This window comes from Electrophorus electricus, chromosome 11 (genome assembly GCF_041902795.1).
Source record: "Electrophorus electricus isolate QZ-2024a chromosome 11, ASM4190279v1, whole genome shotgun sequence".
Lineage (NCBI taxonomy): Eukaryota > Metazoa > Chordata > Actinopteri > Gymnotiformes > Gymnotidae > Electrophorus > Electrophorus electricus.
The window spans coordinates 8,363,464-8,377,728 of NC_137507.1; the positions used below are offsets into that span (position 1 = coordinate 8,363,464).

The 14,265-nt window shown below is 45.9% G+C and overlaps 1 protein-coding gene across 3 annotated transcripts in view; it reads left to right on the plus strand.

The window, feature by feature from the left end:
• Positions 1-14,265, plus strand: part of chchd3a (coiled-coil-helix-coiled-coil-helix domain containing 3a) — a 58,769-nt gene that overhangs the window by 10,698 nt on the left and 33,806 nt on the right. For all 3 annotated transcript variants that reach the window (XM_081722936.1, XM_027025557.3, XM_027025556.3), the window contains exons 3-4: positions 418-511; positions 10,130-10,304. In XM_081722936.1, the coding sequence (XP_081579062.1) occupies positions 418-511; positions 10,130-10,304 (269 nt within the window). The remainder of the gene's footprint in view (positions 1-417; positions 512-10,129; positions 10,305-14,265) is intronic.

Consider the following 14,265-nt stretch of genomic DNA (forward strand, 5'->3'; position numbering starts at 1 on the left):
TGCTTTAATCAGGCTAACAAAAAGGAGATGGATCGTGTGTGTGTGTGCATGTGTGCGCGCAGAAGTGCAGGCTAAATTTACAACACTGAAAATATGTAGAGTTGGTATGTGAGTGTATGTTGGTGTGTCATCTGACATTGCGCTCATCATCTCTTTCGCTCGCACTTTCTCGCTCACTCTCTCTGCCTGCAGTCTAATGGTAAAATGTGAAATTAATGTCTGTTATGTAATCTGATACATTTGCCCATATTACAGGCCACAAAGTCTGTGTGTCAGAATAAACATGCATGTCACACAGGTGCCACTGTCCTGTGTCCTTCAGGCATTCATAGACACAGACGCCCACGTGCGAGGTGTTTCTGGGCGCCGTGGGTCTGTGTCTAAATTAGTTTTCTTGGTCCTGTCTGTTGGTTGCAGTGGACGAGACTGAACTAAGGAGGAAGATCTCGGAGGAGCTGCAGAGACACCTGGAAGAGGAGCGAAGCAGGAACCGACGTGAACTCCATCAGTGGTGAGCGTCTTCATGCCCCATGGGCAGTGGTTGATCAGTGGTTCAGGTACTTGACTTGTAATCGGAAGGTTGTGGGTTCAAGCTCCACCACTGCCAAGTTGTCACTGTTGGGGCCCCTGAGCAAAGCCCTTAACCCTCAATTGCTGAAGTTGTACTCAGACATAATTGTAAGTCACTTTGGATAAAAGCATCAGCTAAATGCCATAAATGTAAATCCCTGATCTTGGGGACATTTTACACTCCCTGATCTACACACATCATACGTGTAGGGCAGAATAAACGCACAACACAAGACCATGATTACAGGACATATTTGCTAAAGAGCAGCAGGACGAGCTGGAGAGAGAAAACGGATCAGGGAGGTTTTTAAGAGATGTAGGTTTGTTTTGCTACTATGCTAAAAGACCTGCTACTCGCAGACAAGACGAAACATGAGGATGACACACAATTCCTGATTAGAATCAGGACTGAGTGCGGGCTGTGGGGTTGAGGGTTGAGTAACTCATAAATAATGAGGGACCTGTACGTGTACTTTTTATATGTAGTTTATATGCTTGTTTGGATTGTTGAGGTATATTTAGTGCCACTCTTTTTTTTTGGGGGGGGGGGGGGGTCTGCTCTTCCCAATAAAAATGCTGTTTCATGTGATATCCGGATTCCTGCCACTGGATGTGGATGAAAGTTTGAGATCAAATATAATAACACGGCGACAAAGACAAGCGATTGTTACACAGATTATGATGTGATATGTTGGCAGTGGTCAAACCAGGGCGAGATCTCACCCAGGACTCGTTCATGTCTTTTCCGGAACTCATCAGCTCCCATCTCTCTCTTTCCATTTTATTTTATTTTTTTCTCAAATCAATGAATCATTGCAGAAGGTCTTGCACCGAAGGTAATTTCCTTCTTGATGGGGTGATCTATTAACTTGCACTAATGAGAGGCTCAGTTTCTCCCTTGCTTGCTTGCATGCTCTCTCTCTCTCTTCTCTCTCCTTCTTCTCACCCCCCCCCCCCCCCCCCCCGAGAATTTTTTTCTTATCGCAGTGGAGCAATATTAGACACAAAAAAAAAATGCAAACCCAGCAATACCAATCATAATTACACACACAAGTTACACCATGGCTAATCATAAGTGGAAACGTATTTATATACAGTGCAGCACAGCCAGATTCTGGGGTACATGCCATCGTCTGTGGACAGCTGAGCTTTGCTAGTTTTGAATTCATCTCTGCAGTTCTTTTCACGTTTTCAACATGCATTTCGTTCTCTCAACAAAAATAAACCCGAAACACAGCCTTGTGGCTGAACATCAAGACTCTTAATGTATCGCACTGGTGTGTGTGTGTGTGTGTGTGTGTGTGTGTGTGTGTGTGTGTGTGTGTGTTTTAAAGAACGGTCCCAGGACAGTCAGGTAAAGTCTCATCTGCCTACCACCCTCCCAAACCGCGTTTGAGCTGCTGTGTCCTGGTTCTCCAGCTTGTGATGGCCCCTGACGACCTCCATCCCTCTAGTTCCGCCCAGGGCCAGCAGCACTGACCTGCAGAAATTGCTATTGACGGAGAGTTTATTTTCTGCTGGCCATAAAAGCAAATTTAGGCGCCGACGGTTCTGTTTTACAGCGCTGTTGCCGAGGGTGGGTAAGGCAGAGTGCTTCGTCCCATCGCCCTGGCAACGCCATTAAGCCAAAACGGGAGCTTTATTGACCATGATGTCACGCTCAGAGGGACAGAATCAATATTTTCCTTAATATTGTCTTCCATTTAGATCTCCACCTCCCACTTTTCTTACTTTTATGTCTTCTGTCTGTTCTTGGGTTGTTTTAAGTGCGTGTGAGCGAGGCTGTGGAATTGAATTGGCCTGTCCGGCTCTCCGTGTGATGGGAACTACTGGTTATTTTTGCCCTCAGCACTCACTGTTTTCTGTAGTGTTTAATGGCACACAAGTGAAGTGAAAATTGTGTTTATTTTTTAAAAATCGTTTTTCTCCGGACGTTTCTCTACTAGAAGAGTGCATTGTAAATTACCCAGTTTTACATGGGCTATGGTGCTGGATAAACGTTCATTCCTCTTGTCCATATATCTTTGTTCATATTGATATATTTTAGCGATTAGTGAAGGAAATATCCACAAACCGCGTTGCTGTTTTAAACGAATAAACTCTTCCATGCACCAACAATTCACTCTCCACTTCTCGCAGGTCTGTTTTCTAGGTGTACGGTTGCAGTTTCGAGCCCATCTGTTGCCATGACACCCACCCTCTGCCCTGAATTTTGTTGGTCAGCTGCTGACGGCGGGAACACTGCCGACCGGATATTATTCCGGCAGTGGGCCTTTCCTGGCACACAACTGTCACCGATATGGCAGGGACATGGCAGTGGGCGTTGGGCTTGGCATGACTGTGGGTGGTACCAGGCAGTGTTGCTGGAGTCTTTACTCCTGTCTGCCCAGGACTTCAGTTCCCAGAATCCCCTGGGTAATCGGACGAGCTCAGCCTACCGTCGTCCAGCAGTCAGGTTCTGCCCTCCAGAAGCATTTCATGTATTTAAACTGTTTGCTTATCCTCGTTGCGAAGTGTTACCCCTGTTTTCTGAAGTTTAGTTTTTTCTTGGATTCCTCTCTTGCCTGTTGACTGGTTTTACGGTTTTGACCAGTTTTGGCTCTGTTTGTTTCTCTTTCTGGAGGTCTCCCTGCTTTGTAGATCATGCTCTGCTGGTTTTGACCCTTGCCTGTGTGTTGACCACGTGTTTGGTTTGACCTGTAGTCAGCAAGACCCTACTGGTTTGATTGCATCTGCAAGCGTCTGGCTGGCGTCAGTCTTCTGTCACTACAGGCTTGAGAGGGGGTCATCCTCCAAACCGTGTAGCCGGAATGGCTCCTGCAGGTAGTAGCCGACCCCCTGATATGGTATCTGAGGACGACGACTTCTCCTAGGTGCACAGGGGTCCCAATGTACTGGATACCGCGCGCTAGGAGATGTTTCTTCAAAACTAGCACTCTACCCATGACTCACAGCTAACCAAAGGATCTGTTCATATGTTTCTGATATTTGTGCTGTTTCAACAACATGCACTACCTTGAATCTCATCACAAAACACAATCCTTGCTGGAATTCTAGTCATGCTTTACGTTTTTGTACACATCAGTTATATTTTACCACTATTACCTGCAAGTTAAAAATTAGTTTGTTTCTTCCACAGATTAATTCAGATTAACAGAATAATTCATGTATGTCGTTTAGGAGATGCTTGTTCCAAATACATGTCGTATTCATCTGTATGATGGTATGGTTTTTTTTGTTTGTTTTTGTTTTGTTTTTTTGTTTTTTTTTGTCAGTCAGGCTTTGGTTTGGTTGGCAAACAGCTCTACCTGCTCGACCAAGTCATTAGCACCAAGACGGGGTAAATCCAAGCGGTTTTTGCCCCTACAAGCAGTTTCGGAGTTGTCCCTGATTTAATGCTGCTTTAATTTTCTTCACCCACTCACCGCTGGAGAAATGGGATTTCAACAGGCTTAAAACCCTCTATTCTCTCCCTTTTAATTTCGCACCTTTCTAGCCAAACTCAATGCCCTGCTTTTGTATTCAATTGCATTTTTAGTTTTGTTTTTGTGTGTGTGTGTTTTTTGTAAAAGATCCATGGCAGTCTTTTAATTGAAACTAATGTGGGTTTGGTAATCTCTCTCTCTCTCTCCGCTGTTGCCATCAAGCTGCAGTTGAATTGCCGTATTATTTCAGAGGCCATTTAGGAGGAAATGGGAACTGAAGATGGACTACTGTTGAGAGTCGTGTTATTGTGAGACCATGATTGTAACATTAAGCTTCCAGTGCTTTCGTGCACAGACTTAACTTTGGGGCGTTTTAAAAACATATTTCTCTGTAAATCAGCTTATGTGTTTTGCTTTATTTGTAGTTTCACACAATTTTTCAAATATTTTCTGTTTTTGCACTAGAGATATCTTTGGTGCGTGTGTGCAGAGTATGTTTGAATGTGGATACTTGTGTTTTCATCTCATTGTGTTTCATAGAGTGTGTGTATTGATAGTTGAGTACAGCGAATCTGAATTAGTTTGGTTGAGTGTGTTATTTGAGTGGATGTGTGTGTGAAAGTGAAGCAAGTGTGAGTGTGTTGGATGGAGTGTGTGTTGGCTGGGTGTAGCTGTGTTTGCAAAGGGCAGCATTTATCTTCGTCTTGTGCTTGCAGAAGCATCGATGCCAAGAGCCGTATTACACACCACACACACACACACATTGTATTACAAATACACACGCTGTATTAAAGATGCAAATCTCGCAGTGTACAGACTGCCCACACACACACCATTACAGATACATAGACACGCAGAGTGTGTAATAGTGTGTGTGCCTGTGTGTATGTATCTGTAATACAGCGTGTCTCCATGTATCTGTAATATGGCATGTGTATTTGTAATACAGCATTAGATACACACACTGTATTACAGATTCATACAGAGACACACACATGTATATTTATATTTGTATATTTGTGAGTATAGAAGACCAAACTGACAGGTTCCATATTGGAACCATTTGTTCTTTGTGCGTCGTAGCCTACCATTTGTGTGTGAGAAAATGCTTGCTGTGCAAGTTGTGTGTGTGTGTGTGTGTGTGTGTGCAGTCTGTACACTGTGAGATTTGCAGTGAAGCACTGAAGCAGAACTTTCCTGCAGAGCTATAACAGACACTAAGGCTGACTGACCCACAGAGTGCTGCATCAGCAGTAAAAAAAACACATACAGACCTCTGATTCAAACACACCCCTCATCAATAGACACAGAAGAGCTCAGTGCGGATTACATGCCCCTGTAGGAGAGAGCACAAGCCTCTGTCTTCGCCCTTTAAATCCTGGTTGCCAACGTTAGGTACTGAGGTAGTGGTAGCTCAGTGGTTAAGGTACTCGACTTGTAATCGGAAGGTTGCTGGTCCAAGCCCCACCACTGCCAAGTTGGGCACCTGAGCCAAGGCCCTTAACCCTTAATTGCTCAAGTTGTACTCAGTCATAATTGTAAGTCGCTTTGGATAAAAGCGTCAGCTAAATGCCATAAAGTTTCAAGTTTGGTTTATTTGTCGCATACATAGTCATACACAGTATAACTCGCAGTGAAATGGTTGAGAGTGCTCTGTCCAAACTGAGGAAAAAGAAAAATGGGTGCATAGAGAAATAGATATCTATATAGATACAAAAACATTTTAACAATGTATGTACAATATATGTATATTATGTTTATATACACAATGTACAATGTATATATGGATATGTATATATGTATGTACACAATGTACAGTTTCATCTTGTAATTGAACATATTTAAAGTTACATGTTACATGGTGGTGGTGGTGGTCCCCACAGTTTATCAGTTTCCTTGATTCAGGGCCCCAATGGTCTGTGGGAAGAAGCTCCTCTTCAGTCTCTCTGTCTTGGTCTTCAGGGAGCGAAAGCGCTTCCCTGATCTCAACAGAGAGAAGAGCCTATTGTTGGGATGGGTGGGGTCCTTCACAATCCTCTTGGCCTTAGTCTGACACCGCTTGTAGTAGATGGTCTGCAGGTCAGGAAGTTCCGTATGAGTGATGCACTCTGCTGAACGTACCACCCTTTGGAGTGCTTGTGTGTCCTGCTTGGTGCTGTTCTCAAACCAGACTGTAATGTTCCCCGTGAGGATGCTCTCGATAGTGCAGGTGTAGAAGTTCCGCAGTACCTTGGAGGGCAGTCTGAAGTCTCTTAGGCGTCTGAGGTGGTAAAGACGCTGACGAGCCTTCTTTGCCAGTGAGTTGGTATGGCGGGACCAGGACAGGTCCTGCGAGATGTGAACACCAAGGTACCTGAAATCTACTCTCTCCACCGTGGTTCCACTGATCCTCACAGGTTGGTAGTGCCGCTCCTGCTTCTTGCTGCAATCCACGATCAGCTCCTTTGTCTTACTGACGTTTAGGAGCAGATTATTTTCCAGGTGTTTAATCTCCTCCAGGTAGGCCCTCTCATCGTTGTCTGAGATCAGACCCATGACACCGGTGTCGTCAGCAAACTTGACAATGATGGTGGAGTTGGAAGTGGCTGTGCAGTCGTAGGTGTACAGTGAGTAGAGCAGGGGGCTTAGGACACAACCCTGAGGAGCTCCAGTGCTGAGGGTGAGGGTGGATGAGGCGCAGTTGCCTACCCGTACTGATTGTGGTCTGTCTGTTAGGAAGTTGGAGATCCAGTCGCACAGGGATGTATGCAGTCCTAGATCCTCCAACTTAGTAGTGAGTAGGGAGGGGATGATAGTGTTAAATGCTGAACTGTAGTCGACAAACAGCATTTTAACATAATTTCCCCTCCCTTTGTCCAGGTGGGTCAGTGTGGGTCTGTACATTTTACAGTGTAAATGTAAATGTCTCCCCCCCCCGCCCCCCCACAGTAGCCCTGGCCTCGCGTAAACATGGACCTTTTCTTCTCTCAGTACTTCCAGATGAGACACCACCTTTTGTCTGCTGCCTTTTTGGATAAACATTACATATTCCGAACCAAAGGCTTGTGGAATTGTAGGTTCGGTATTCCATTCCTCTGATATCCGCTTTTATCCACAACCTTTGACCTCAGTTCTGTGGCTCTGTACAGCTTCCGCAGACTGTCCGTGAGAAAGCCCGCAGTTAAGACCAGGGCAGAGTAATGTAATATTCATCACTTGCATTCAGACGTTATTCCCCTTTATTAATATTACATGCTTCCTTTTAAACAACATTGTTGGAGAAACCGTTTGGCACGGCAACTGTTATGCAAGTGTGTCAGGAGCCATGTAAAACTGATTGGATTGAGACGTACTGCGGGAGGGTGTAGACAGGTGGCGGGGTGTTGCAGGAGAAAAGTGTGTGTGTGTGTGTGTGTGCTCCTTAATTCACCTCCACGCCATGGCAGCCGAACGCTGATGTCTGTTGCAGGTGCGGTGGTGCGTTTTGTAGGTGGTGAACTCACTCACTGTTCACTCCCCACCTACTTTATTAGAAAATTATTTATATATATATATATATATATATATATATATATATATATATATATATATATATATGACACCCTGTAGAGGGAGTTGCACCGCAGCCCATCTGTTGTTATGCACTATTTGTTCTTCTGTTTCTTCCTCTTTAGTTTCTCTAAAGTTTGCACTTTTACCCCCCACAAACAGAACAAACCGCTGAGATCTGCTGCCCCAGCGTGTTGTCTGTGTTCTCTCTGTCAGTTTGGTGGTGTTTTGGGCAGCAGACCACTCAAAACTCGGTATACGTTAACTTTAGTAACCCCCTCACTCCAGCCCCCCCGAAAGCACTTGCACTTGGTTTTGGGAAAAGATTCTTTCTTCAGTGCATCCGAGCAAACTGCAGACAACGTGACCGTAAAGAGCGAGGCATTTCATCTCCGCCGCGCTGCTAACGAACAGTGAGCAGGACGTCTGTTAGGCGCTCTGCCTTGCTTTCACGTGCTTATCTAATGATCTCTAACATGTCTCCACGCCAGCTTCACGTCGCGTGCGTTACTGTGCGCTCGCTGCCCTGCCAGCCGGCTCCCAAGCGCTCGTGTTAAATGTAACGTGCCTCCGACACGCTTGTTCTCGCAACAAATCAAACCGGTTGCCAGATTGTTGTAGTAGGTGGGGGGTTGTTTGCTTTCTCTTGCCTCCTTCTCCCAGGCTCTGCACCGAACCGGGTGCATGTGCAGTCAGTGCCCTTGGAGATTAGCCGCCTGGGGGTGGGGGGCCGGGAAGCCACTCCCAGCCTCTCCATGCCAGGCTGGTGTAAGGGGCTTTTTTTACGCCCGTTCGCCTGGATCCACTTTTCCCACAAGCCTCTAGCCATTAGTCCGCATTGTGCTCTGACCTTCCTCCAGCTTTTTGCTCCTGATGGCCTCGACTTTAAGGGTGCAGCTTGACCAAAAGTGCCAATGAGGGTAAAGATGACTATGCCGGGGAGAGCTGGCTCACTGAGAACCACTCGCGGTTCGAGAAAAGGGTGTTCACCTAAATGTTCTTTTAGCTTTTATCCTGACGGGGTTCAGAGTTGTAGCCCTTGTCCTGTAGTCTCACTTGTCCTCACGTGCCCTCACGTGCCTTCACGTGACCTGTCTTCAATGTTCTTGACCTTTGTTATTCACTTTCATGTGTGGAAGTCACGCATGTCTGTCATTGGTGTGAGCACACCTCTTCCTAGAAAGAATCCTACATTAGCACGCATTCACCAGTCCACTGATAAAATAACAGTTATTGACATAGCATTGCATAGTGAGGATCTGGGTTGGTTGGTTTGTTTGTTTTTCTTTTTCCCCCATGGGAGTCCGTTTGTGAGCTATCAAGGGGAAGGAGAGGTAGGTGAAAAGGGGTGGAGCTGGTTGGTTCTTCAGCGCCTGTGATAGGCTTTTCTGTGCAGGGGGGCGTGTACATGCGGGAGAGGAGCCAATAACAGCAGCAGGTGATCGGGATGAGATCTGCACCTGCAGACGCACCGTGGCGTGACATGTTTGTTTAAAAATTCATAAGACAAACAAATCAACAAACATCAAAATAAATTTTAAAAAATAACTGAAAATTGTTCTTGCTAGGGTAGCATAGGCAAGGATCAGATGCGCGTCTGCTCTTGGACCGCATGTATGTGAAACAATTCTGAATCAGATTTTGAATATATCAAATTTATGTTTGGAAAGGCCCTAGACACATTCATGCAATATGGGTAAACAACAACGCAAAACTCCACCGGCCCGTCATGTAAACGTGGTCTGGATGCCACGTCCCTTCACACCTCTAGTTTAACGTTTTTTTTTTTTCTCATCTCTCACATCTGGCAAAACTTAACTTAATTTCCAAACAAAACCAAAATATCAAATCTTGCCCTTTCTGTGTGTGTGTGTGTGTGTGCTCAAGTTTGGCTTGACCTATTTCTGGGTGGGTGGGGGTGTGTGTGTCCTGTCTTGTTTGTTTTAGATTTTATTTTTTATTTTTTTTTTATTTTTTTGCTCATTCACCATTTTCAAACCCCCCACCCCACCCCCCCAACACAACTTGGGCTGTTATTGGACTGAAAACTCCACGCAATAGCTTACTGTGTGCATCTTGCAGAGTTTATTTGATGAATCACGCTGCCTGCTTGATGGTGGGGGAGGTTGCTTAGCAACTGAGTGAACCCGGTGACCGCTCAAACAGTCGGGAGATTCCACCTAGCTGTGCCCACGAGCTCGGCAGGGCTCCGGCGTAGCTGTCGTTAGCAAAGAACGTTGTTTAAAATGAAAAATCAATGGGGAAATAAACAGATAGCTTCTATAATTGCTGTCCTGTGACTTTTGCGGTGCATGTGTGCTTTTCAGTGCTTTTGCCTGGTTCTTGGTGCTGCCCCCTACCTGTCACTCCAGCACCATGGGTTCTTAACAGTCTACTGTAATTGCTCACTAATGCGAAGGATGTTTCTCCTTACCAGTGTAGCTTCCTTGGAGTTGCACTTAATAGTTCAGACTGTTTTATACTCTTTTGCTGTGGCTTAGAGAGAGTGGAAGCGGTAGAGTTTTGTGTTGGATTCTTCTTTTTCGGTTTCCCCTGATGTTTCTTTTTGTGTGTGTGGTTTTGGGTGTGTGCGTGGGTGGGTGCAGGCTGGAGAAGGAGAGAACCCAGTTGCAGGCCCAGGCCCATGCAGACGCCCAGGTGCAGGGTAAGGATTGGGTGAGCCGAGTCCTGCCCAGGGAGAGGGCCGCGCTCGACGACAGCATCCACTACGCTGCTCTCCGGGAGAGAATTAACGCTGACAACGAGAAGCTCAGAGTCCAGGTCAGCGTACGAGAACACGCACACCGGAACACATGTGCACAGCAGAAAGCAAGAGAGAAACTGAGCACCTGACCTATATCTATGAAAGACTGAGGAAACGATTCATTCTCTCTCACCCTTCGTGTAAAACACTATAAACTTATAGTAACTGCTTGGAGTTACAGATCTACTGCTTTGCAAATGGGAATAATTTCAGTTCCACTGCGAAACACGTCTGTGTGTTACGACCGCGTTCTTCAATTTAGGAACATGAATTGTAAAAGCCGTGTAAAGTGTGTTGAGGGGTGTCTGAGGCAGAAACTCACCCTTTAGTGCAGCTTATAGGCAATAAATGTGGTGGGTGGGTGGGTGTGTTGGAGAGGGAGCAGCCCAGGTTTTTTCCATGTTGCATCGGCCTCAAACACCTATAGGCAAAGATTTTTGAGAGGGGGTGGTCTCTAACAGAAACCTGCTTCTCTCTCTAATGGGAGGGTCATGACTGGCACAGGGAGAAATGTCAGGGTCTCACTGGTTGACTGCAAGGTCTGACGAGAGATCAGAATTGGTTGAGCGTGGTGGGCAGCGCTGTCCGGACTGTGTGGCTGTGCCCCACCCTGCCCTCCTGTTGACCTCATGTTTACGGAGACGACAAGGCCCCCGAGATCTGGTGGCGAAGGCAGTGGCACACGCTTGAGAACGACGCCCAGGCACACGCGTGTGTGCTTAAACGCACATTCATGCCAGTGCAGCCTCAGCTGTGGTTCGTGTCTTTGTAAAACACTTGTGAGCAGAATAAGCACTGAAATGTTTCTTAATGGCATGATGGCCAAAGCTCGCCTGACACAAACTGCAACTGCAGGACAGTTTCTTTGCCTCTCATTCTGTCTCAGACATCCCCCCCCCCTTTCTCTTCCTGACCATGTCCCTATGACCAAGAGGCCCATGACTTCTGTCTGTCGGAGCCATGCTTACGACACTGACATTGTCTCCTGCAGCAAAAGGTCTCTGGCCAATGACAGAGGCTGAATAGATGGATCATAGGCAACACGTACATATAAACGTATACATTTTGAATGATCTTTTTTCCACTTTCTAAAACTTTGTATAGTCTCTCAGGGGGAGAGAGAGAGAGAGAGAGAGAGACTTTTTCTGTGCAACACGGTTTGGCATTTTGCATTTGTACTCAGAACATCTTTTTCATTTAGTCAGAGCTCAGAAACTGCTTAAAGGCAATCAATAACTATATTTTGTTATATTCCACTTTAATACAAAATGAATGCACATTCATAATGCTGTGGCATGATTCTGTTTGCAGGTAATTGCGCTTTGTAAACACACTGTAAGACTGGAGTTTTCTCCATTGGGTTTGACAGAGGCGAGATTATTTTGAGTGTGAAGTGAGGAACTGTATACCCTGGAGAATTTGAGCTGCTTACAAACCTGTGATATTGATTATATAGCTCATTTCACACATTGTTCCAGCTCTGTAAAGTGAAACTGAATCAGGACAAAGCAATACTGTAATTCAAGGCTGGAAGGGGTGTGTGTGGGTGTGTGGGTGTGGGGGGGTGTGTGTGTGTGTATGTATGTATGTGTGTGTGTATATATGTATATGTGTATGTATGTATGTATATATATATATATATATATATATATATATACACACACATACATATATACACACACACACACTATATTATATATATGTATATATATATATGTATGTATAAAAAGATGGGAGGGTCATAACACTTTGTAAATACTTGAATTCTGCAGTTTTCCATAGAGGAGTTCTGGACACATGGGCACAGCGCTGTCACATGGTACTTCCCCATATACACACATTCAGCTTCATGTGTTTGTACAGGCACCATTCTTAGCTCACACCTTCTGGGTTTTTGCATGCTTCTGGAAATAGGTGTGGGGTAGTAGAATGTGAATTACACTGCCTGAAGGTGTTTTGTTTATTTTTTTCTAAAGAGGACATCCACCAAATGAGGACTTCGACTGACCTGACACACAAGGCAGAATTTTCCCCCATCACACCTGTGAGTGTCCTTGTCACAGGTCAGCGTTGTCGTGGAAATGGATCCGTCTCTGGTCCTGTCCTCTGCCGTCATTCTCACCTGCATCGCTAGTGCATGAGCAGGGTCATGGTCCGCATCTTTTTGGGTGAATAATCTTCAGCATACATATAGGCTCGTTGCAGAAAAAAAAAATGGATTTGCGCATTGACGACATGAGATGGTTTTTAATAAACTACATAAGTGTATGGCAGCACAATACACACTGATCAATACCTCACCCTTATAATGTGGAATAAAGTCGGCTGTAGCAGCCTTGTAATTGGAAATTGAAATGGGCTTAAATTGCCTCTAAAACATCAATAAGCGTTTGAAAGTTCTCTCCGGGCGCAGGGCTCAGTTCTGCTGCTCTCAGCACATAGCAAATAGATGGACCTTTCACACGCGATTTGTTGGGTCTTTTGTCCAGTGGCCCAGGCGCTGTATGGTGGTGGGAAGCCCTCGGTCTCCGGGCGTCAGTCAGGAATCCTGTCCTTTCTGGAGAGGCAGGCATACGTGCCGCAGGGCTGCTCTCCAGGGACGTTTGTCTGCACTCTTGGGGTGCTGACACGGGCCAGCGACTCGCTGCGTTATTAGCCGTAATCTCTGGGGCTCGGGAGAGCTTCAGCAGAATCGGGTCGTTTTCGACGGAGCGTGCCGACCCCTGGCTTTTTTGCGTGGTTTGATGGAGCCGACAGGCCCCGCCCAGCAGTTTCTGCAGACTGGCCTGGTGTGGGGCGACCAAAGGATTGTGGCTCTCTTAAAAGTGGCCAGAATCGGGGTGGGAAAATGTGTATTTTTGCCTTTTGCTGTGAGCGTCACCGCAGATCTAAATGAAGCTGGTTTCGGCTGGTCTGTGCCATGCCCGGAACCTGAAATGGTAGCGCTGTTTCAAATGAGAGCGCTGTGTGTGTGTGTGTGTGTGTGTGTGTGTGTGTGTGTGTGTGTGTGTGTGTGTGTGTGTGTGTGTGTGTGTGTGTGACCTTCATCACAGTGGCTTCCTTTTGTTAGTCTGTGTTATTGGGTGTTTTGATGTGTTGTGTGGCTGTTATTTTTTTACTCCTGTCCCCATTCAGTAAAAACACAGCAGGATCACCTGATTAAGTGAAGTGATCTAAGTGATAAAAACTGAATTATTTCTGGTTTTGATGTTGTGGTCCCCCCCCCCCCCCCCGTCTCTTGGTAACAGTCTCCTCTGGTTCACTGCTAGCTCTGAACACTGATGTGGCTGTGGGGACTTCTGGGAATCCTTAATGAACACTTTGGTTGAGAGTTCTTCATTTTTATCTAAGCTTCTGTTTTCTCTGTTTTCCAGAAATGGGTCTTTAGTCTAATACCTCGAGTAAGACTTCAGCAACAACTGTAAAGCTACCGTGTGTGTGTGTGTGTGTGTGTGTGTGTGTGTGTGTGTGTGTGTGAGAGGGAGTTTTTTTTTGTTGTTTTTTTTCACCCTTCACATCCAAGAAGATATCGATCCTGTCCTCATCAGAATTCTGGATGCGTCCTGCCCTCCCATCTCTCTGTGTCACGTACAATAAAATCAGCCTTTCCGAGTTCTCCACACCGTTCTCATGGAATTGCGACGGCCATGCTGAAATTAGCCACACTGCGCCAAGTAGTTTTCCTCTCCGTTCTCCTCTTCATCATGTGCTCTCTCTCTCTCTCCTCGACGGGGCTCCTTCCTCTCCTGCCCCGGGTACCTGCTGCCACATGCCCCCGCCGGCTCGCCCCGTGCAGCTCCGGAAGTACTTACACCCCACGTCTGCAGAGGAAGCCGCTTTGATTTATTTTTCTTCTACAACGTTTCCGAGATGTTTCGTGGTTCTGTTCCACGTTCTGTCTGCGTCTAATAAAGCGTGAACAGACGAGAGAGAGTCTACAAAATTGGCCTTGTAAAAATATTAATATCTACCCCAGAG